The 23021-nt window shown below is 58.9% G+C and overlaps 1 protein-coding gene across 2 annotated transcripts; it reads right to left on the reverse strand.

Moving 5' to 3' along the window:
• Positions 1 to 2769: 2769 nt before the first annotated feature.
• WASHC1 (WASH complex subunit 1) lies at positions 2770 to 17294 on the reverse strand. Of its 2 annotated transcripts, none has more exons than XM_055141235.1 (11): positions 16948 to 17294; positions 12371 to 12524; positions 6329 to 6440; positions 5996 to 6142; positions 5715 to 5851; positions 5367 to 5502; positions 5091 to 5292; positions 4845 to 5003; positions 4203 to 4361; positions 3271 to 3339; positions 2770 to 3180 (listed from the first exon to the last, which is right to left on the reverse strand). In XM_055141235.1, the coding sequence occupies exons 2-11, from the start codon at positions 12517 to 12519 to the stop codon at positions 3035 to 3037; spliced, it is 1416 nt and encodes a 471-aa protein (XP_054997210.1). In that variant the 5' UTR covers positions 12520 to 12524; positions 16948 to 17294; the 3' UTR covers positions 2770 to 3034. The 2 variants fall into 2 exon arrangements, with proteins under 2 accessions (XP_054997210.1, XP_054997211.1); XM_055141236.1 differs by lacking the exon at positions 16948 to 17294 and adding an exon at positions 13331 to 13812.
• Positions 17295 to 23021: the final 5727 nt, after the last annotated feature.

Here is a 23021-nt window from a genome sequence, read left to right on the forward strand (position 1 = left end):
CCCCTGGGGAAGGGAAGGGGGCAGCTGTGGAGAGAGCGGACTCTCGGGGAGTGCTCACCTTCAGTAGCCTGCACTCCCATCCCCTTTTGTTCAGTGTTTCCTTATCATTATCTAGGAAAGAAGAGCACAGGGAACCCCCCACCCCACGTGTCAGAAGGGCCAGGCCAGGTCAGGAACCCACACAAGAAGTAGCCCAGGCCTGCATTTCCATCACCTCGTCCCATCCCCTTCAGAACTCACACATAACTGTGGCCCACTTGACTGAGGCTGCATAGATGGCCCTTTCCAAAGCTCAGACGGACACAATGGTGCGGCCTTTCAAATGGTCAGTGTCAGAGCATGGATGCAAACCCGGCCTGTTGGGTTGCTAAATCCTGCGTGTCCACCCAGAAGAGTTCCAGCAGTCCTTCTGAGGACTCCCCACAACTCTGCTCGGTGCAAATAAGGAAACGGCCTCTTGGGGACACAGGGCTGGTCCCCATTCTCTTCTCACAAGTCCCTCCTCCTCCTCCAGTTTCCTCTCCCGTGGAATCTGCCCTCTGCCCCGGCTCTGCCCCACTCCCAACCGCGGCCTCACCCTCAGGATCAACAGCTCAGGGAGCTCCTTCTTGCAGGACTGACAGAAAGGAGATTGATCACAGGATCCAGAAAGCTGACAGGTTGCAGTCCCTGCAGTAACGCGTCATTAACCACTAGGGGGCACCTGCTCCCATTATGGCCCCTTGTTTTTTTTAGCCCCGTGCCCCCTCAGGCCCCAGGGTCCAATGAGGGGCTGAAACCCCTGGAGGTGGGAGGACCCTGAGGTGGGGTGTGAGCGTTTGCAGACTGAGCCCTCGGCCCTCATACGCGGTGTCCCCCGACACTCCCGCCTCTTCAGTGGGCAGGGTACACCAGCCAATGCCATGGAGGGAATGTTGGGGACAGGGTGTTACACTCTGGGTCTGGAAGACCAGGGTTGTTTCATTTGAGATGGGGCTGGGGGTGCCCTTTCTGGACTCTGCCTTCAGGACAGCCTGCACCTCCAGTTTTCAGCCCCCCACTGGGTCTCAAACCTGTTCCCAAGATCCTCCAGACACTATTCTGCCCCTGGCTCTGAACTGGACCCACCTCCCAGCAGCTGGAGGTCACACAGCAGAGCATGGAGCTGCCTCAGAGAGGTGGGAGCAGCCAGCCTGTCTTTCCCTGGGCAGGAGAGACACTGAGGGGCGAGGGGTGGGGGTGGAGGGTGGGAGGAGGAACGGTCTGTGCATGCTTCTCAGGGCCAAGCTGTGCTTCCACGCCACATTTATTTGGGGCTGGGGGGGTGGAGAGGCACACGGAGATTATTCGGGAGGTAGCCCTGGCTCTGCACTCAGAGATCACCCTGGCAGTGCTCAGGGAACCATTTGGGGTGCCAGAGAGGAGCCTGGTTGAATGTGCATCTAATCAATTCCAATCAAGCACTTTAATCCCGGGCCCTTCATTTCTGCGCAGGTGGTGGTCATAGCTAGAGTTCTGAGTGCCCAGTAGGCTGCAACAGCCTTTCAGTCCCCTATTGCCCGCCTGGACACTGGCCATGGGAAAGGAAGGACTCGGTGGCCTTCCCTGAGCGGTGGTAGGGTAGCTCTGGTGTCTGTCCTAGGCCTTCCACTCACCAGGCATCACTGGGCGTGCCTGGCAAGTTCCACCTGGAGAAGCCACGTGGTCAACATCTGAGTCCCAGAGTCCATTGCCCATGGGAAGGTGGAGGAGCCTCGTGGGACCCCTTGCATTATTTTTCTTTTTGGTGGGGGCCACACTGAGCAGTGCTCTGGGATGACTCCTGGCTCTGTGCTCAGGGATCACTTGTGATAGAACTCGGGGGGACCACATGGGGTTCCAGGAATTGAATCAGGCTGGCAGCATGTACGGCAAGCAGGCGCCCTGCCCTGCCCACTATTCTCGCTCTCCAGCCGCCTTGCCTCCCTCAGACTCTCGGGACGGGCCACACTCTCTGTAACCTGTGCACTGTGGTCCCCGGGGGCTGGTATCTTCCCCTCCTATGGGAACCAGCACCAGGGGGCTGGCAGGAGTGGCGGGTTGGGTCGAGGGGCTGCCAGGAAAAGGTGAGCTGCCACAGTCCCACGTTGCACACGTGTGAACACAGCACCCGGGGGCTCCAGGGGTGTCTTGTGCCTGACAAACCAGACTGCTGGGCCTCGGGTACGGGGCTCCACAGCCCTCTGGCTGGACCTGGTCTTCACCCACTTCAGAACCAGCTTCCTTTGCCCAGCCTGCCTCTCCCCGTTTTTTCTAGCTAAAACCAGCAGACTGAGACCTTTCCCCCTCTCGTGGGGACTAGGAACGTCCCCCATGTCCAGCCCGTGTCCACCCGGCTCTTCCTGGACAGGGACTTGATCCTCCCAAGCAGCTCCTGAGCCCTGGGAGCTTTGGTGAGGAGCCCAGCCACAGCCTCACCGCCCTCCTGCAGCCCTCAGCAGCTCTCCCTGGACTCCTCTCAAGCCCTGCCTCCTGCCTCCCCCTCCCTCTCACCCACTGAGCAGCCTCCAGACACCTGCTCTGACACGGGCAGTTATGCCCAGGGCCATTAGGCACGCTGCATGACTTTTTTAAAAAAACCCGTATCTGCCACCCATTTTCCCCCATGTGAAAACTCACTTCCCCAATCGACAGCAGCCGCCCCTGCTGACCCCTCGCCCGCCCACCCTGGCCCCAGAGGAAGGGGCTCGGGATGCCCGGAGGGGGACAAGGTGGCGAGCCAGCACTCTGCCTTCACTCAAAGTGCACTGCTGAGCATTAAGGCGGTGTTCTCGCCATTTATTAATCCACAGTCTTCACGTCTCCTCAGGGCAGTGCAGCGACAGCCGTGGCCACCTCCCCACCCCCCGCTGTCAGCCCGCTGCTCCTTGAAGGTCAGGCCCAGGCCAGTCCTCTGTGGTCCCTCCCGGGACAGCAGGGGCTGAGGGGTCCGGCAGGCACAGGCGCCATGTTGGCCGTCGGCCCCTCGAGAGGGCACGAGCCTGGATTTGGGGTACCAGAGGGGGTAGCCGAGCCCCTAGGACTCCCAGTCACCCTCATCATCCTCTCCCTCTCCCGGGGGCTGCTGGGGGGGTGGCAGAGGCGGGATGGAGTCTGATATTCGGGCGAAGGCTCCTCCTGGTCCCTCGCTGGCCGCTGCCCCGGGTCCTTTTCCAGAAATACCTGAGAGGGAAAAGGGGGGGAGGGGTTGGTTGAGGGCCCCAGTCCCCTGGCCTCAGGGCGGGCCCCACGCCGGCTCACGCTGCCTCTGACCTTTGCGCCTCATGACCAGCTTGTTGAAGAGATCCGACATCAGGTCCCCACCGTGGCTGGTGGCCCTCACTGCGGTAGGAACACGGGAACACCATGACGAGTTGGGGGTTGGCACAAGTACCAGGCACCCTAAGCGTGTCGCTCAGCTTTCCTCAGGGCCCGTCCTGCTTTCTCTACTCACAGGGCCCACACCCCGGCTCCGAGAACTGCATCTGTCCTGGGTTCAGCTCTAGGGCACTCACCTGAAATGTGACTCACGTGGCACTATTATGGCCCTCCATGTGCCAAAGGGGCAAGTCAAGCTGTCCCCTGCCTCGGCACAAAACTAGCCCCAGAAGGGGTTCCCGTGCAGAGCTCATGGGGTGCTGGGGTTCGGGCCCGTGGCTGCAGCTCTGTGCCCAGGGCTGATCCGATGGGTTTGGGAGTTGCAGTGCACAGGAGCTGTGGCCACAAGTGGCTGAGAGAAGCCGCTGGAGCTAACCTCCATGTCCTCTGTCTCAAAGAGAACATTTGGGGCTGGAGCGCTAGCACAGCAGGTAGGGCGTTTGCTTTCCATGCTGCCGACCCGGGTTCGATTCCCAGCATCCCATAGGGTCCCCCAAGCACCACCAGGAGCAATCAATTCCTGAGTGCAGAGCCAGGAGTAACCCCTGTGCATTGCCGGGTGTGACCCAAAAAGCAAAAGCAAAAACCAAAAGCAAATCAAACAGAACACTCTCCGTCCTCTCATCATTTGGACCGGGTGAGGCGTCTCCGAGCAGCTCGGAGAGGAAGGCTCAGCTAAGCAAGTTCCAAACACGGGATCTGGCAGGAGGGCGGGGGGGCAGGGCTCAGACTCACTGCAGAGGGAGCACTGAGGGCTGACCTCAGTGCTGGGACTGGAGGCGCCCCTCCCCTAGAGCACCCCCACGAGCCGCCCGGCATCTCCTCACCTTGCTCCTGCTCTTTCTGCTTCTTCTTCTCCAGCTTGCGCTCCTTCACGCTGCGCAGCTTGGCCCTGCCAATGCCCCCAGCCTGCCGGATGGACTCCAGGAGAGTGGCCCGGCCGCTGGACGGGTCAATGACTTCCTTGGGGGCTCCCTGGACCGGTGCTGGGGTGGGCAAGGGTGTGAGGAGGAGAAGCGGCTCAGGCAGGGCTCAGCTGGGGAGTAGCCCTGCCCAGCCTCAGGTGCTGGGGTGAGGACCTGGGTGCTAGCTGTGACCTCAGCGCCCAATACTGGGGGAGGTGCTGCCAGAACAGGAGAGCCCCCTGAGACAGGTGTGCCCTCTGGGTGCTGGACACACCGGTGCTCAGTAGCTGCTGCTTGCCCGGTCCCGGAAGACCCTTCCCTGCTGGTGTACACAGGAAGGGGGGACCCACTTGTCCTGGTTCTGTGCCCTCTGGGAGTCCTGCAGGGGTCGGGGTTGTACCCCCGGGGCTCCACCACCTCCTTTTAGGACTGCAGTGGATCCAGACGCTTGGAATTAGAGCTATTCTGAAGACCCGGAGGGCCCCTTAGCAGCCCAGGAGTCCTTCCGGGAGGCTGAAATCAGACACTGGCCCGGCGGGGGAGCCTCAGGGCTGCTGCCCCTACCTGCCCGGGGCCCCCCGCTGCCCGCGTCGTCCCGGGCAGCCTCCTCGGGTGGCGGCGGCGGCGGGGGGGCGCTGACCAGTACAGTCGGGGCCGTGGGCGGGGGCGGCGGCGGCGGCGGGGGCGGCGGCGGCGGCGCTGCAAGTACGCCATCGTCTAGGTCTGAAACAGAACGGTGGAAAGGCCTGGGTGCCGGGGAAAGAAACGGGGGGCTCGGGAGCCCGGCCCCCGCCCGGGCCCTCGGCTCACCGGGCTTGCAGGGCTCGGCCAGCTCCGTGGGGAAAGTGGGCAGCTCGGGGATGGCGCCCGGCGCGGAAGGCGCAATGCCAGGGCCCAGGTCGGCGCTGTACATGAGGTCGTCGGCGATGCCCGGCAGGTCGGGCAGGTAGGACGGCACGTCGATCTCGGGCACCTGCCCCAGGTCGGGCACGTAGAAGTAGTTCTCGGGAACCTGTGGGGGCGGGGACCCTGTGAGCGGGACCCCGGCGCGCCGCCCGTCCCGTCCCTGCCGAGCCGCCTCCGCACCTGCCGCTCCAGCTGCTCCCTCTTGCTGATGGACAGAGGCGCGTCAAACGGCTTCTCCTCCGTCTCGGCGCCCAGAGTCACGTGGGTCTTGGTGACAGCGCCGGCCAGGGGGTCCAGGAAGACGTACTTTTTGTACCTATGGAGGTGGGGCGCCGCTGAAGCCAGTCCTCAGCCTGCGGGAGGCCCGTGGCCCTGACCCCACCCCTTCCGACCTGTTTCAGGAGCGCCCTCAAGTTTGTGTCTGGGATTCCCAAAGCACAGACGTCCCAGGCCCCCGCCCGGCTGAGCCACCTAAGGGGACCCGGCAGGGGAGCCCAAGCCCTCGCCCCTCCCCTGCACTGAACGTACAGGTTCTCGGTGGTGTTGAACAGCAGCAAGGAGCTGACTGAGCTGATGTTGCTGGGAAGACCCCCCAGGCCCTCCTCGGTCTCGTCCTCAGGTTCGAGCTTGGTGGTCACACACACAGGGAAGTATTTCAGCTTCTCCTAGAGAGGAGGACAGAGGGATGCTGGATTTTGGCATTAGGCCAAGCAGCCTCCATCCCGTAACAGTCCATGCTCTTGGGCGCTGGACTCCGGAGGCGGGAGCCACTGGGCACGGCAGCCCTCGGGAGCGGAGCGCCCACAGACCTGCAGGGCCCGCTCGTCCAGGGGCCGGTGCTTGCTCAGGATCCTGTGGCGGGGGCATCTCTGCAGGCCGGGGTCCTGGGCCCCCGTGAAGATGGAGCCGTACTCCCGCAGGTGCTCTGGAGCTGGGTACTTGGCACTGGAGAACACCTGCAGGCACCGGGGAGCCCGAGAGACAGCTCAGTGAGCCCAGAAGGCTGCAGAGAAGTCCGGGCGGGAGGGACACCTGGGGAGGGACTGGTCAGCAGAGGTGGGGAGTAGGCGCGCTCCATAGCACAGGAACACGGGCGGGGCCAACTCTGAGCCAGAGCGAAGGCCACAGGGCCGCAAGCCTACCTTAATGGCCTTCTTACTGCCTTTGATCTTCTCAATCTTGGCCTGGGCCAAGGAGACCCTCTCCCCAATGGCCTGAAGCTGGCTCCGGCTCTGCTCCACACGCTGGGAGATCCTGCATTGGGAGAGAAAGGCCACAGGCTGGGGGCTAGCAGGGGGCTGCCCAGTGGACTCTGGAACCGGGGGAAGGTGCAGGAATGACATTTAGTCAACTCCTGCAAGCTGGAAACACTCTAGTCTGGTCAGCCACTCTAGTCCCAAGAGGCACTGGACGTGCCCATCACAGGAACATGGTTCCTACAACCCCGAGCTCACCCTCAAGCAGAGAGGGAATTGCCATTACTTCCCCAGACAGACTCGCCTGTTTGCCAGTGGTAAAACCAGTGCTGGGCCGGGCCTAGTGACCTGCAATGCTGGGCCCAAAGCCAAATCCCAAAGCCAAATCCCGCGAGAGCTGCCCCAGTGCACGGGGAAAGGCTGTGTGGGGAAAGCTGAAGTCCTCCCTGTGGTCCTCAAAGCCCTCTATGGCTAGATGCCTCACCAGCTTCCTTGCCCATCCCCCTGGTCGCTGGGCTCCAGGGACCCCCCACTGTCCCCAGAAGGCGACATCTGCGTTCTCGGCTTCTGGCCTGAGCATCAAAACCATGCAAGTCCCCCAGACATCTGCAGGGCTCTTCACTGAGCCCCTCCTCTCTGAGGGAAGAACATGCACATGCATTCTTGCCCTGTGCCTTTCTTCCTGTGGGTCACATGATCACATGACCATGCGTCTCTCTGGCCCAGCTGCTCCAGTTTGGTTTCTGTGGGTTTTGTTTCTTATTTGGGGGATTGGAGGCCACACCCGGTGATGCTCAGGGGTTACTCCTGGCTCTGCGCTCAGGAATGACCACTGGTGGCACTTGGGGATGACATGGGATGCCGAGGACGGAACCCGGGGCCAGCGCCCTGCCCGCTGGGCTCTTTCTCTAGCTTGGCTCTGCTCCCACCTGTACTGCTGGGGCCTGCTGCAGAGCTGGTGCTTCTGGGGGGGGGGGCTGCACTTACTGGATGATAGTGACTGGTCCCTAAACATCCGTGCACATGAGCGTGTCCTCCCGGCCACGCCCCAAACCCTAGCAACACCAGCCCCTGCCCTAGTCCATCAGGCCGCATGTCCAGGGCATCCCAGCTCTGCAGTCCTGTGGTGTAAGCCTGTGCACAAGGGAAGCCAAGTTGAAGGTCAGGTTCAAGGGGAAAGGGTCAGGATGGGGGAATGGTCAAAGGGGCCATGATATTTGGGGGGATTGGAGAATACAGGGCCTGGAATGGGGGTTTCCTTAAAGGGAGAAATGAGGGGGAGAGAGAGCTTAAAAGGCTAATGTGCGTGCTTTGTACGCAGGACGCCTGGGTTTGATCCCTAGCACTGCATGACCCCACCCCCCACACCCCAAGCACTGCTGGGAGAGACCTCCGAGTGTGGCATGAGGAGCAGCCCCTGGGTGCGGCCTGTGTGACAATCCAAAAGAACAACCAAAGTAGCACAACCTCCCCAAACTACCCCCAGCCCCCAGAAATACCCAGCCAGCCAATCTCACAGCCCTGGGGTTTCACTCCCAATCCCTTCCCGCTTCCACACAATGCAGGGGGCTCAGTGAGGTGGGGTCAACATGCAAAACAGCTGGAATCTCCTGGGCACACGGCCCTGTGTGGGGCCGCCAGACAGAGGAACTGCTTCCCACCTATGTGAGAATACAGCCCTCACATGAGAAGTGCCACCTTTGCAGCAAGAAGAGGGGGTCTTAAACCACTTGTGTGTATGGGGGTGGGGGGTGGGCGTGAACCAGCTCCTTCCAGTCCCAGCCAGCCACATTCCTAACCCCCAGCAACCTCTGGGCAGGTGCAGAGACTGGGAGGGGCATGGGGTCAGGACCCAGACACAGGTCAGTTCTGGCTCTTCCACCAAGAAGAGAAACGCAGATTTCTCCAAACTGCAAACCCTAACACTGACACATTCCAAACGGAATCATTAAATACAGGGTCTGTGAGCTCTTAGAAAACAGCAGAGGCAGCTCCCTGGGGCCAGCACTGTTCTAAATTTACGGCGTTTCTTGTTTTTTGTTTTTGTTTTTTCCCTTTTGCCCTAGACAGAGTTATTAGAGGGGTCTATCAGGGGAAAATCTTAAACACTGTGCACCTTGAGTCAGCAAGGATTCTGACGGCTTCTCACAAAACCCTCTGCACAAGCTGGAGCCAGGGGCTCGGAGGGAAGAGTCTATTCAGGAAAAACCCGAGTCAGGTGAGTAGCAGCAGGCACACGGAGCTGCGGAGGACTGGGATGGAGTCCAGCTCTGCAGGAAGGGTTCTGGCACGGCCTCACCCAGCTCCTTCAACACTTGATTAGAAAACGTGAGACACTAGGGCAGAGAGTGGAGGTCAGAAATAGTCTGCAAAGCATCAGGATCCACCCTTGAGAGGTCAGAAGAACGAACTGCCCTCCACAGGCTGAAGCTGACAAGGAATGAAGGTGAAGCCCAGCACTGAGGGTTAGAAAGCCAAACACGGGGTTGGGGAGAGAGCACAGCAGGAAGAGCACTTGCTTCCATGTGGCCAAGCCAGGATTAACCCCTGGCAAGTCCCCCAAGCCCTGCCAGTGGTGATCGTTGAGCACAGAGCAAGGTGGAAGCCCTGAACACTGCTGCATGTGGCCCCCAAACAGAACAAAAAATTAGAAATCAATGAAAGTCACGTGTGGGGTGGGAGACAGGGCTGCTCGTCTACCCTCTTGTCCCAGCGCTTTTGGCAAACAGCCCTGGCACTCTGCACCTCCCTTCACTGTGCACAGGGCAGCTCGGCGAGGGTTTGGTCTGGAAAGCGGAGGGCCGAGGAGGACAGAGGACAGAGGTGGAATCAGGTCGCACACCTGCACCCCGGGGAGTCCCAGGGAGAGGTGCGACTTCCCTGCCCCTCAGAACCGGGCTGTGTGACTTCGCCTCCACTCCAGCCAAAACGCTGTTTCTGCCTGTGAGACCTCAGGAGAGAGGGGAAAGGGCGGGACAGAGGGTGCTTAGGGGGTCGGGACAGAAACCCGGTCAGCTGTGTACGAGGCCGGCGCCTCCCCCACTGTACCACCTCTCTGGCCCCTGGGGCACCGGTCTGCTCCCCACCAACATGTTCGTGGGAAATCCTGAGCAGAGTCAGGAGTAGCCCCTGAGCACCCCCGGGTGTGGTCCGGAACAAAAACACTGAGGGGACTGAGTTCCAGCACTCAGAGAGAACAGGCAGGAGCGGGAGGAAGGGGGCGTCTCAAGGAAGGGGTGGGCAGCAGGGGCAGAGGAGAAAGTTCAGGCACAGGGATTCGGCCCAGGGCAGGATTAACGCAGAAGGGAAGCACCAAGCACAGCCAAGGGGATGCCCGGCCCCCAGGCCCACACTTGCCAACTCGACCCCCATTCCTTTCTGGAAAGCTCCCCGGGAACCCACGGGTCTGAGGCCCTGCAGGCAGCAAGCCAGCCCTCGGGGCGGCCAGGACAGGAGCCCCGTGCCCTCGCCCAGCCCCACCTGTCCCGGGTCCTGGGTCTGGCCGCTCTGCACCCCCGGTGACTGGGAGTATCTGCCAACTGTGCAGGCGGGGGCTGAGGGAGGCCTCCAGCCTTGGCACCCTGGTGGGAGAGGGGGGAGGAGGGAGGAGGCAGGGAGGAAGGGAGAAGAGGGGGCGGAGAGACGGAGGGAGGAGGGCGCGGGAGAGGGGAGCAGCTCTGCGGAGCGGGGAGGCTGCAGGGAAAAGACACCGGCCAGCGCCAGGCCCTCCACCCACCCCTCGGCCCCCGTGGCCCCGTCATCGAAGTCATGTGAAGCAGGTGTCGGTCTCGGGCAGATATTTTGGGGCCTGGCTTCTCCCAGGTGGAGTGGGGGCGGGGGGGGTGTGCAAGGCGGGGAGGGCCAGGCCAAGGCTAGAAGGAAGGAGCTGGAGGAGAGCCGCGAGCACTCGGCCTTGGCTCCAGCTCGGCAGTGCTCCCTCTGCGGAGGGGAGGCAGGCAGGCAGTCCGGGCACGTCAATGCTCCTGCAGCTGCCTGCCTGCCTGCCTGCCAGCTAGGAGGGCACGCGGGGAGGGGCGGGAGAAGCCAGTGGCTCTCCTCACCTCTGTCTGAAGGGGGCACTGGGATGGCCTGGCCAGCAGCAGCTGCAGCAGCAGAGCCTGGCCCCATGCACAGGTGAGGCGGTGCCGACACCCCTCCCTCCCCTTCTCCACTGGCCTGGCTGCTCCCCTCCTTCATCCTGCTCCCAATCTGTCACCGAGCCCTGTCCCTGGTCCCCGGGCGACGTTTCCCAGCCCTCCCTGCGGCAGCTCCCTGGGACCATGGTGGCCTCTCCTCGCCCTGCGAGGACAGTCCACTCTGAGACTGCTCCAGGGGCCCTGCTGACACCCCCCGGACCCCCCCAGCGCCATCCAGTGAGAAGGCCCCTGGGCTGTGCGTGCCTGGTGCCATGACAGGGGAGAAGCAGACTGAGAAAGGCACGTCTGATCGCGAGGGGAGGCCTGTGCCCCCCCCAGCCCCCAGAAAGTTGGCTTTTCACACACTGCTGCTTTGCAGTGAAATGTGCAGGTGCGGGCACATGCCCCTCAGGGGCCTGGGACACCACTTCTAGACCCTCCAGATGACTGACACCCACATTCCTTCCCAGGCAGCCATCGCCTGGCCTTCCAGTGGCCCCGTTTCTGCCCTTCTTCCTCCCTCCCCACCTCTCTGGGACTCCTGGGGTCTCGCACTTGGACCCTGCCACCTGATGGGACCGTCATGTGCTTTCCAGCACAGCACCTGTCAAGTAAGGCTACCCTCACCCCTCCCCAGCACATGCTTCCTTCGGAGGACCCAGCACCCACACACTCAACCCCCCTGCTGAGACAGGGATGGGTGCAGCAGGTGACCCTGGCCTGAGCATGTGGCTGTGGACCCCTGGAGGAAATACTGCAGGGGGAGGGCGCTCTCCCCAGAGGGTCTCTCCTCACTCTCCTTGCTGGCTACCACCTTGCCAGCCGGAAGCAGCAAACAGGATGGGAAGCAAAGGGGCCCAGCCACACCCCCCCAAGGCCTCGGCAGCTCTCCTGGAGGTCACCCCCGAACTGAAGCAGGCTGTGGGGGAGGGCCCGGTGGCTCGGCCTGCGCCCCCTCCATCCTGACCTCTGACCAGAGACGGCCACCAGTGTGCTATACCCCAAGCTCTGCTGGCCTCGACTCGCCGGGGCAGGCCCCCGGCCGCTGCACTCGTCACACCCTTCGCCCAAGGTCAGCCGGCTCACGACCTCCCTTCTGGAACGTTCTTCCCGCCATGACGCCCGCCCCTTCAGACTGTGCCCCTCAGTGGGCTGAGCTGACACGGCCACACCCCTGCTCGTCCCTTCAGAGCCAGGACTCATGCCCGAGTCTGAAGCCAGCACCCAGGGTGGGACCCCCGGGGTGTCACTTCCTCAATATGGGCTGGGAGGAGCAGCCCTGCGCCTACTGCCCGCCCTCCAGGTCCCCACCGGAGTGTTCCCAGTGGGCGCCCACCCCCTCTACAGGAAACAATGCACCATCCAGTCGAGCAGGGTCTTGAGCCAGGGCTGGTATGCGCGAGGCCAGCACCCCTGCCCGCCATACTACTGCCCCATGCCCACACCCTTTGTTTCCTGGGGGGTGGGCGGGGAGGGCTCAGCAGTGCTCAGGGATCACTCCTGGCAGGGTTCAGGGAGCCATATGTGGTGCTGGGCTCAAAGCACAGTGCTCGACCTCTCCAGCTCCCAGGGTTCATACTCCGGGGGGCCGGACACTGCTGGAACTCAGGCCAGCCCAACTCCTGGCCCAGAGGAAGTGTGGGCTGCCCCTCTGCCGACTGAGGTAGGGAAGTGAGCCACAGCCAGGCCAGCGGCCACTGAGCGGGGGCCAGGGAAGGCTTGGTCACAAGGAAGCCAGTTGGTCCCTCCAGAACCAGCATTAGCAGAAACGCCTGCTCCCAGCGGCTGCGTTCCGAGGAACGGAGGGTTCAGAGGGCAGGGCAGCGGGGAGGGGGAAGCGGCCAGCACCTACCTGCTAAAGATGTCTCCAGAGACCTTCTGGAGGTACTGCAGGGCATCGGCCACCTGCTGGATGGCCTCCTCCCGCCGCAGGTCCGGCTGGATGAGGGGCACCGCGTAGGTCTGACCCGCAAGGGAGCTCTGCGTCCTCACAGGAGTCATGGTGCCTGCGGGCAGGCATCGGGCATCAGGTTCCTGCCACGGGGCAGGGCGGGGGCCCCGTCGGGCACAGTCCCGGAGGGTGGGCAGAGCTGGCAACTCTGTGGGTGCTTGTTGAGTGGAAAAGTAGGGAGAGGGGAAGACGGCGGGGGGTTCGCTGGCAGAGATGCAGCAAGGCCCCGGGAAGGCGGTTCTCCTGCAGCCGAGCCCAGAGGGACAGAGGAAGCTGGCTGCGGGGCGGGAAAGGGAACAGATCTGGGAGGGTATGGCCGGGGTGGGGTGGGGACCAGAGGGAAGGGGACTCCTGGGGTCTCACACCTGGACACCCAGGACCTCCCGGCCTGTGCCTGGAGCGGGGAGGCCAGGGACTCAAGGCCTCAGGGTGTCCAGATGAAGGCGGAGGGGCACCAGGTGGGAAGGGAGGAGCACGAGGGGGGCAGCAGGAAGGAAACGTACTCCTTTGCATTGCAAGGCGAGGACGGAGTCTATTTATACTGGGTTTAATTAACTCCGATCCCCGGTGCCACTAAAGCAGCAATCACACTGCAGACAGCACTGATTTGATTGGCAAGAGACGCGCCACGCGGAATATTAAGGTATCAGCCCCTATAAATAGGCCTAGTCACAGCCCTCCATAGAAGCCGGTGAGGAAGGCACTAATCAGGCCTGGCACTGTGCCCCTGACTTGTTCTATGAGGCACCATGCCGGGGTCCCCAGTTGCAACAAGGGGTGTAGGTGATGGTGGGTAAGTCTGGCAGCAAGGACAGGGGCTTCATTTGGGCTTCCAGTGCTGTGTGACCTTGAGTAAGTTACCTGTCTTCTCTGAGTCTCTGGTTCGTTCTATTCCCCACGATGCAAACAGAAAATGGCCATGCTCTCTAAGAAAGGGTCATTTCCGTGTCTCAGAGCTTACTCTTTACGCCCCTGCTGGTTTCCCCAGCCCTTCCTTCCGTCCCGCCCATTCTCTCCTAGCCGGCGTCGCATGACCAGTGCTGCCCATTCTGACCTTCAACTTTTCCCTCCCACAGAGACGTCTCAGTTCCCAGTCTGAAGCTGCTCCGCTCCTCCTCCGGCCCAGGATGTTACTCAAGATCCGCTTCTCTTCCTTCCTACACATGACCCCCGTGGGGCCAGTGGATCCCCAGGACCCTAACCCTCCGAGATGAGGAGCCCCCCACCCGGGCCCGCTCTTCAAGTCTGTATCCTTCCCGGAACATGCATCTCGCTGTGTGAACATGAAACTTGCCTCTAAGTTTCTTTGGTTGCCTAGTTCTATTCCAGACGCTTGCCTGGTCCTCTCTTCTCTTCTCCTCCTCTCTCCCTCTCCCTCTGCCCTCCCCCTCCCTCTTCCTCCCTCCCCACCTCTCTCTCTCTCTCTCTCTCTCTCTCTCTCTCTCTCTCTCTCTCTCTCTCTCTCTCGCTCTCTCGCTCTCTCTCTCTCTCTCTCTTATCTTTTCTAAATAAGTTTCAATAAAAACTATCTCACTTCACACACACAAAAAGAATCCTCAGCCTTGGGGGCCAAAGAGGTAGATAGTATACTGGGTAGGGCACTTGCCTTGCACATAGCTGTCCCAAATTTGATCCCTGGCACCCCATATGGTCCCCAAGAGCGACCCCTGAGCATTGTCAGGCTTGTCCCAAAACAAACAAAAAGGGCTGGATAGTACATCAGGTAAGTCATTTGCCTTGCACACGGCTGACCCAGGTTTAATCCCTGGCATCCCATAAGGTCTCCTGAGCACCACCTGGAGTGATTCCTGAGTGCAGAGCCAGGAGTAATCCCTGAGCAGCACCAGGTGTGGCCCCAAAGCAAACAAACAAAAAACAAGCAAAAGAATCCTCAGCTTTGGGGGGAGGGAGCTGCCAGTGCTTAGAGGTTAGTGCTAATGGTGCTGGAGGAACCATGTGGCTTTGAACCAGGGTCAGCCACATACAAGATAAGCGCCTCAACCTGGCACTCGCTTTCTAGGATCCCAGAATAATCTGCTATTTTTTGTGTGTTTATACTGATGATAGCTGCTGGCCATCCTAACCTAGCTCTCTGTCTCCTTCCTCCCACCTGTAAGCTCAAGAGCGGGTAACAGGCAGAAGAGCCCTTCCCAGCACACCTTGAGTTGCTCTTCTCAGGGTTAATGACGCACCTCTACATACAGGTGAGACAAGGAGGTAGTTTCGGCTCCTCCTTGGAAGGAGGAAGGAAGTCACAGGTCCATTCAAGAATTCGTAGTGAGTGGGTGGCGGGAGGGTTTCAGAGCAGTAAGACAGCAGGTAGGGCATTTGCCTCACCAGAGGACGACCTAGGTTCCAGCCCAGCAGGCAGAAAGGGAAGGCCCCTTCCACAGGCAACGGCAGTACATTTCCTGGGAAGTAATAGCCCTGGAATTGCAAAAGCCAACCCCTCAGAAAACAGGAACTAAGGTCCGATAAGACCCTCACCTGGTGCCAGCAACAGACCCAGAGAAGGCTGGACCCTTCTCCCAGAGAAGCGCCAGCAGAAACAAAAGACCAAGAAAGGGACCTCAAAGAAGACCACCACTCCCAACCCTAGTCCCCTTGGCAACCCCGTTAGCAACGGGGCAGGTTGGAAAATCCTTACAAAAGACTTGAACAAGGAAGGGCGCGCAGATGCTGCCCGAGCCCCTGTGCTGCTTGTGCCCATGTGGCTGAGCACATGTGTCGTCTGCATCTTCCCTCCTGAGATGTGGACTTCCATGCTTTCCTACGTAATGCTGGGGGGTGGGGGGTCTAGGGGCTCTCCCATGAGCGCCTTTCTCTTCTCTTCCCTTTCTCTCTCTCTGTCTCCCCGTCTCCCTCTGTCTCTGTCTCTGTCTCTCTCTGTCTCTCTCTCTCTCTCTCTCTCCCTCCCTCTCTTCCTCTTCCCCTCTTTCCCTCCCGTCCATACCTTCAAAACTCCCAAATAAAATCTGTTGTACTTCACTGCTTGTCTACTCCCGGAATTCTTCTCTGCGAGGAGAGACAAGAACCCAGTAACCATGGGTCGTGCCCCGGGTGGCAGATGCAGATGGGGAGAATGTGACCGTCTTTCTCCTCTCCGCTTCCCCTAAGTCACCAGTGGACCCAACTGACATCACCGCCAGGAGTGAGTCCTGAGCACAGAGCCAGGAGTAAGCCCTGAGCACAGCCGATATGGCCCCCAAACAACACAGACCAACAACAAGCACTCAGAGCCTGAGCACGGCTGTTCAGAGGCGTCTGGGTGATCATCTAGAGATGAGCCAGAGGTGAGCTGGGCGCTACCGTAGCCATGGAGACGGCCCTGGTAAGAAACACCAGGTGGCCAGCCCTTCAGCCGGGAACCCAGCAAGGGGAGAGCACGGAGAAAGGCGGGCAGTGGGGTGGTGCTGGCGCTGCACCCCTGCAGGCACCGGGCAGCGCTGCAGGCAGGGAGGGCGAGAGGAAACCGGAAGTGGCCCTCGCGGGAGAGGGCAGGAGCATCTCTGGGCAAACTGCAGGCAGGGAACAAAGCGAGGCCAGATTAGGAAACCGCCGCCGCCGCGCCTGGGGAGCGGGGGACCGACCTGTGCTGTCCGTGGGACGCACCGGTTCCAAGTGGGACCAGGGCGCCGGGAATGGGGCGGGTCCGGGAGAGGATGCTAGAGAGGGAAGCGCAGGCCAGACACCGCGTCCCCAGGCCCCGTGGGGAGCGGGGTCGCGAGACGCACTAACGACACGGGGGGCCGGGGGGGCGGGAGAGTGCAGGCTCCGGGCAGCCCCGGCCCCGGAGGAATCGCGTTTTCCTTCCAACTTGAAGAGTCGCGCAGGCGGCCCACCTACTCCCACCGGCCCGCGGCGCGCAGAGGCGGCTGGGGGGCGGCGGGCAGGACGCGCGACCCCGCGGGGCCCTCAAGCAGCCCTCGCGGGCCCGCGGGCCTCCCGGGACCCCCCCGCACGGCCGCCGCGGCTCCGGCTGGCACGCAGGGCCGGGGGCCGGGGCCGGGGCCGTGGGTCGGGGCCGGGGGTCGGGGCCGGGGGTCGGGGCCGGGGGTCGGGGGCCGGGCCGGGGGGCTGGGGCCGGGCCGGAGGTCGGGGCCGGGGCCGGGGCCGGGAGGCTGGGGCCGGGCCGGGGGTCGGGGCCGGGGGTCGGGGCCGGGAGCCGGGGCCGGGGGTCGGGGCCGGGGGTCGGGGGCCGGGCCGGGGGGCTGGGGCCGGGCCGGAGGTCGGGGCCGGGGCCGGGGCCGGGGGGGCCCCGCTGCCCGCGGCCGGGCTCGGGAGCGCGCGGCGTCCCCGCGCAGGCTGGGCCGCGCGGCCGGCTCGGGCCCGCCACCCCGGAAGCCCTATCGCGGCGGGCCGCGGGCCGCCCCGGACCCCAGCCCGACGCTGCGGGCCCCCCCGCGGCCCCCTCGGCCCCGCAGCTCCCCCCCGGGCCCCCCCCGCAGACGCCCCCCGGCCGCCCGGGCCTCCCTCACCTGCGCTTCCGCGGCCTCAAGGTTCCGCCCCGCGGGCGCCGCCGGGTCCTGGTGCCGCCGCCTCTCGGGCGTCCCGGGCGCGCGCCGTGGCCTGGGCCCTCCCGCTGCCCCGCGGCCTCCCCCGGGGCCCCGGCGCCACCCTCGCGCCACGGCTGGTGCTCCGACCGCCCAGGCGCGGCCCTGCTGGGCTCCGGCCCAGCGGATGAACTAACGAGGCTCTCGGCGCTGTCTCGTTTCCTTCCTCGCTTGATTCCTGTGCTTGCTGGACCGTCCCGCCGGCGGGGCAGTTTGGGCCACACCGGACTCTGAGCTCTCCCGGCAGTGCTCTGGGGCTCGCAGTGCGGGGATCGGACTCCTGCAGGCATGAGCTCTTCCCCCCCCCCATGTCCTTTATCTTGGTTTTACTTTTTAACCCTTTGGGGGTTGGAGGGTCCGGTGCTCAGGGGGTACTCCTAGCTTTGTGCTCAAGGATCACTCTTGGTGGGCTCATCATGTGGTGCCAGAGATTGAACCCAAGTCAGCCTCATATAAGTGTAGCGGCCTACTCGCCGTACTGATCCTCCGGCCGCTACCCTCATTTTCTTCAACCGAGTTTTTTATTTTGCCTTTTTGGGTCACACCCGGCGATGCTCAGGGGTTACTCCTGGCTCTGCACTCAGGAATCACTCCTGGCGGTGCTGGGGGACCATATGGGATGCTGGGAATTGAACTCCGGCTGGCCGTGTGCAAAGTAAACACCCTCCCCGCTGTGCTATCACTCCAGCCCCTACCCTCATTTTCTGGACGGCCAAGCCAGGCCTCCTCCCCACCAGAGCCCACTCAGTTCCTACCACAGCCCTTCCCCCCAACACCCCCAAGAAATAAAATAAATAAATAAAATTTTTTTAAAAACACTCAAACCACTAAACTTAAAATGAAGTATCCCGGGTCAGGGCATGCAGTTCAGGCGGAGAGCACGTACCTTGCATGCCTCAAGCCTCCAGTTTGAGGGAGTGTCCATTCCTGCACACAGGAGTGTCCAGGGCTAGCACTGCTGTAGGGCCCCAGGGACTGGGAAGGAAGCAGGAGGGGCTCTGAGCCAAGTGTCTGACCAAACTTTAATCAGGCTCCTCTGAATCTTCCCAACTAGGGCTTGACACGCCAGCCTCAATGTTAGCAAGAATCCCAGCAAGTCAGTTTAACCAAAATCCCACCCTCTGTATCAGATCACCCTCCCTATCCGACCAAATTCCTCAGTTCCCTCATTCCTGAGTATCTGAATTGGTCTCAACAAGAAGTTTATAATCACTTTACCAACAGTAACTTACCTGCCCTCTTATAACTATTGCCCATAACTACACACACACACACACACACACACACACACACACACACACACACACACACACCCCTTCTAAATTTTTCATTTATTTATGGATTTTTTTTGGGGGGTCACACCCTGTGGTGCTCAGGGCTTACTCCTGATTTGGTGCTCAGGGATCACTTCTGGCACTTTCAGGGGACCCTGTAGGGTGCCAAGACCAAACCCAGGTCAGTCTTGTGCAAAGCAATCACTTCAGCCCAGCCTTCTCGGCTTTCAGTCACCCTTTTTATACTGTGTTTTCAGTGGGCCTCAGTCCCACGCTGAAGCCTCCTTTGCCCTGTTTCAGAGTCCTGGGGAGTGGGGCAATGGGTATGTTTCCACTCTTAGCTGTTGCCCAGCTCTGGCTTTCTTTGTCAAGTCAGTTTGGGAACAGAAACGTTCTGGACATTGGTAGTGGTGCTGGCAGTACAGCAATGTGATTCTACCTAATGCCACTGAACTGGAATTGTAACATGGTCAAAATGGGGCTGATGAAGTGATAGCACAGCGGGGAGGACATTTGTCTTGCACACAGCTGACCAGGGTTCAATCCCCAGCATCCCATATGGTCCCCGAGCACCGCCAGGAGTAATTCCTGAGTGCAGAGCCAGGAGTAACCCCTGAGCACCGCTGGTGTCACCCCCCCAGAAAAAGCAAAAAAAAGGAGGGGAGACTGGAGAGGAGAGTTATTATGCTTGCCTTGCATGTAGTGACTCCAGTGTGATTTCTAGTACCTCTTAAGATTCACAGGCACCACCAGGAGTTAAGCCCTGAGCACAGCTGGATACTATCAAACAAAACAACAAAAACTCCCCACAAACTAAAAACTAGGTTTTTTTGGCTTTTTTAGTTTTCTTTGCTTTTGCTTTTTGGATCATACCCAGCGATGCTTAGGGTTATTCCTGGCTCTGCACTCAGGAATTACCCCTGGCAGTGCTTAGAGGACCATATGAGATGCTGGGATTCGAACCTGGGTCAGCCTCATGCAAGTCAAACACCCTACCCACTGTGCTATAGCTCCAGCCCCAAAAACTAGTTTCTTTTTGAATGTTAAATATGTGAAGAAAGCTGCAAGCCAGAGGTACTTCTTTAGTCCCTCTGGGAATTCATTGGTTTGCCCGAAAGTTCTAGCCATTGTCTTTCAGGATTGCCAGAGGAAATTATAGAAGAGCAAGGAAATTTGAATTGCAAATAAACATTATATACATACATGTTTTTAATATAGCTACATAAAGTATCCACCTATCATCTAGTCTGTCTCTAAGTGTGGGGATGTTTATGTTTATGCTAATCAGTGATTCATTTTTGTGTTTGAAATTCAAAATTAACTAGATATTTGATTTATTTTTGTTTTTGTTTGCTTTTTGTTTGGGTTTTCTTTGTTTGTTTACTTGGGGGCCATGCCCAGCTTACGCCTGGCTCTGTGCTCAGGGGTCTTTCCTGGTGGTGCTCAGGAGAAACTATGGGTTGGGGATAGAACCTGATAGGCCATAAGCAAGGAAACCACCCTACCCATTGTCCTAATACTCTAGCCCTGATTTTTTTTTTTATTTTTACTTTTATGTTAAATCTTACAATCCTTCTCTTCCTAAATACTCTTTTTTTTTCTTTTTGAATCACATCTGGTGATGCACAGGGGTTACTCCTGGCTCTGTACTCAGGAATTACTCCTGGCAGTGCTCAGGGGACCATATGGGATGCTGGGAATCGAACCCGGGTCGACCACATGCAAGGCAAATGCACTACCCACTGGGCTGTTGTTGTTATTTCCCTCTTTCCCTACATCAACTCTACACACTTGCTTGAATTGTCTGTTCTGCTGTGAGTATTCTGATGCCTCTCTAATCCCCACTAGTGCTGAGAAGAGACAGTTTTCTACCTCTGTAGCGACTGAATGTGTGCCCACCCAACTCAAGCTGATGCCTTCCTAGCCGTGTGATAATATTTTGAAATGAGGTCTCCTGGGAGATAATTAAGGTTGCTTGTGGCCATGAGGATGGATTGCCTAAAAATGGGGTTAGGTCCCTTATAAGAAAAGCCAAGGAGGCTCTTAACACTCTCCATCCCAAGTGGACACAGAACGTGACCCACATACAAGCCAGGACAGTCTTTCAGAAAGTTCTCCCCAGGAATCAAATCGACAAACACTTTGATCTTAGACTTCCTAGTCTCCAGAATGATAAGAAATACATTTTTAAGTCACTCGGACACTCGGACTGTGGTATTTTATTTTTGTTTTTGAGTATTTTATTTTTGAACAGTAGAACAGACCCGGGTTCGATTCGTCCATTCCTCTTGGAGAGCCCAGCAAGTTACCAAGAGTATCCTGCCCGCACGGCAGAGCCTGGCAAGCTCCCTATGGTGTATTTGATATGCCCAAAACAGTAACAACAAGTCTCACAATGGAGACGTTACTGGTGCCCACTAGAGCAAATGGATGGACAATGGAACCACAGTGACAGTGACAGTGACAGAACATGCAAATAAGTTTCCCCCTGACAACACCTGGGCAAAGCCTGAACAGCTTAAGAGACTCGGGGCATGCCAGGACTGGGGAAAGGTGTCCTGCTTAAGGGGCAGCTGAAGGCCTGGGTTCTCTCGCTCTTTGTGCTTAATGATCTAGAAAGCTAGCCTGGAGACAACAGGAAGTCTGTGTGTGCTAAAGGGTGTCTGCCCTGAGTGTGTTGGGGCCCAGATCTACCCAGTCACCCTCACAAAGTCTCCCTCCACTTCATCAAGATCTCCAGCCCAAGTACTAATCACAGCCTTTTCCAAATCGAATTTGATTACTTGTTTATCTGTTGTTTGGTGATGGAAATCAAGCTGAGAGCCTCAGGTGAAGTGTGCATTCTCCCACTGAGCTGCATCCCCAGCCTCTGACCTGACCTAATTGGAAAGCTTTCTTAGATTGCAAGACATTTAACTTCAACCACATGGGCTGTAAGCGGAAACCCTGACCTGGTGATGTGACCAGGCCACCGGTGCCAGGTATATGAGGTTTGCAGAATACGTAACTTCATGGAGGCGGACTGCAGATTCCCACTGGGGGTTCCAGGAGTGGAAGGGAGAGGGCCATGGAAGATGATTACTTCATGAATAGAAGGTTTTATTTCAGAGTGAGGGAAAGGAAATGCAATTGCACAGAAGTAATGGTTATACAACACTGAATATTCCAACTCGATTATTCACTTTATTATTATCATTATTTTTAATTTTGGGGTCACACCCAACGATGTTCAGGGGTTACTCCTGGCTCTGCACTTAGGAATCACTCCTGACAGTAGTTGGGGGACCATATGGGATGCTGGAAATCGAACCCAGGTCGGCTGCGTGCAAGGCAAATGCCCTCCCGGCTGTGCTATCGCTCTAGCCCCGATTATTCACTTTAGAACAGCCATTCGGGGAACAGATGCATGGCTCAAAACTGAAGCAAGCAACTTAGTGTGGCAGTCCTGGGGTTGATTCCTGACACCAATGGTCACCTGAGTGCCCAGGTGAAAGTCTATCCCAAGTACTTCCATGTGTGACCACTCCCTAAAGTAAACTGGAAGAAAGTAAAATGGTCAATTTTGAGTTCTGGAGATAGTTCAAGTGGTAGAGCACATGCTTAGCATGCCTAAGGGACTGAGCTAGGCTCCCCAACAACCCCTAGCACCATGATGCTCTGGGGAGCCCCTGAGCACCGCAGGGTGTGGCCCTGGTGGCCACTGAGCAGGATTACCACCAGACCCACGACCCTCACTATATCCACCGAACCACCAGGCACATATCTTCAGGCTGCACCATTAGGCTGATCATTTGCCGAACTGGCCCCAGGACTACAGCACAACTAGATGGGTCCTTCTAAAAAATGTATGAAGACTTGGACTGGAGAGTTAGTACAGTGGTCAGGGTGCTTACCTGGCACATGGCTGACCCAGGTGATGCCCACCACTGCCAGATCCCCAAGTCCCTCCAGGAATGATCCCTGAGCATAAAGCCAGGAGTAAGCCCTGAGGGCTGCATGGGTATAGCTCAAAAGATGAGCACCTGCAGGAGTGACCCCTGAGCATTGGTAGATGTGGACCCAAGCCCCCAAAAGATATAAAGTGGGCATTTTTTTGTGACTTTCATCTCATCAGAAGAAAATGGCATGATGTTAGAGGCATAAGTGTTCTGGAAGCACTAGTTAGTGTACTTCACAAGGCTGGACTTCTGTGCTCCCCTTGGAGAGTGTAGGGAGAGCACAGGAGGAATGAGAACAAGGTTGGGGGGATTGCTAGGAGGGTGAGCAGGAGTTTTAGGGGGACAGCAAGTGTCTCTTCTCTGTGCCCTCCAGAGATACTTTCTCCTTTTTTTTTTTTTTTTTTTTTGCTTTTTGGGTCACACCCAGCAATGCTCAGGGGTCACTCTTGGCTTTGCACTCAGGAATTACTCCTGGCAGTGCTTGGGGGACCATATGGGATGCCGGGGATCGAACCCGGGTCGGCCGCGTGCAAGGCAAATGCCCTACCCACTGTGCTATTGCTCCGCCCCCCACTTTTTTTTTTTAATTTTATTGAATCACCATGACATAGGTACAAGCTTTCATGTTTGGGTTACAATCTCACAATGATCAAACACCAGTGCACATTCCCCACCACCAATATCCTGGGTACACCCCCCGTTTTTCACCCTCCCTCTGCCTCTTTGTCGACAATATTCCCCATACTCTCTCTCTATTTTTTTTTAATTAAATTTATTTATTTTTAAT

This window comes from Sorex araneus, chromosome 6 (genome assembly GCF_027595985.1).
Source record: "Sorex araneus isolate mSorAra2 chromosome 6, mSorAra2.pri, whole genome shotgun sequence".
Classification (NCBI taxonomy): Eukaryota; Metazoa; Chordata; class Mammalia; order Eulipotyphla; family Soricidae; genus Sorex; species Sorex araneus.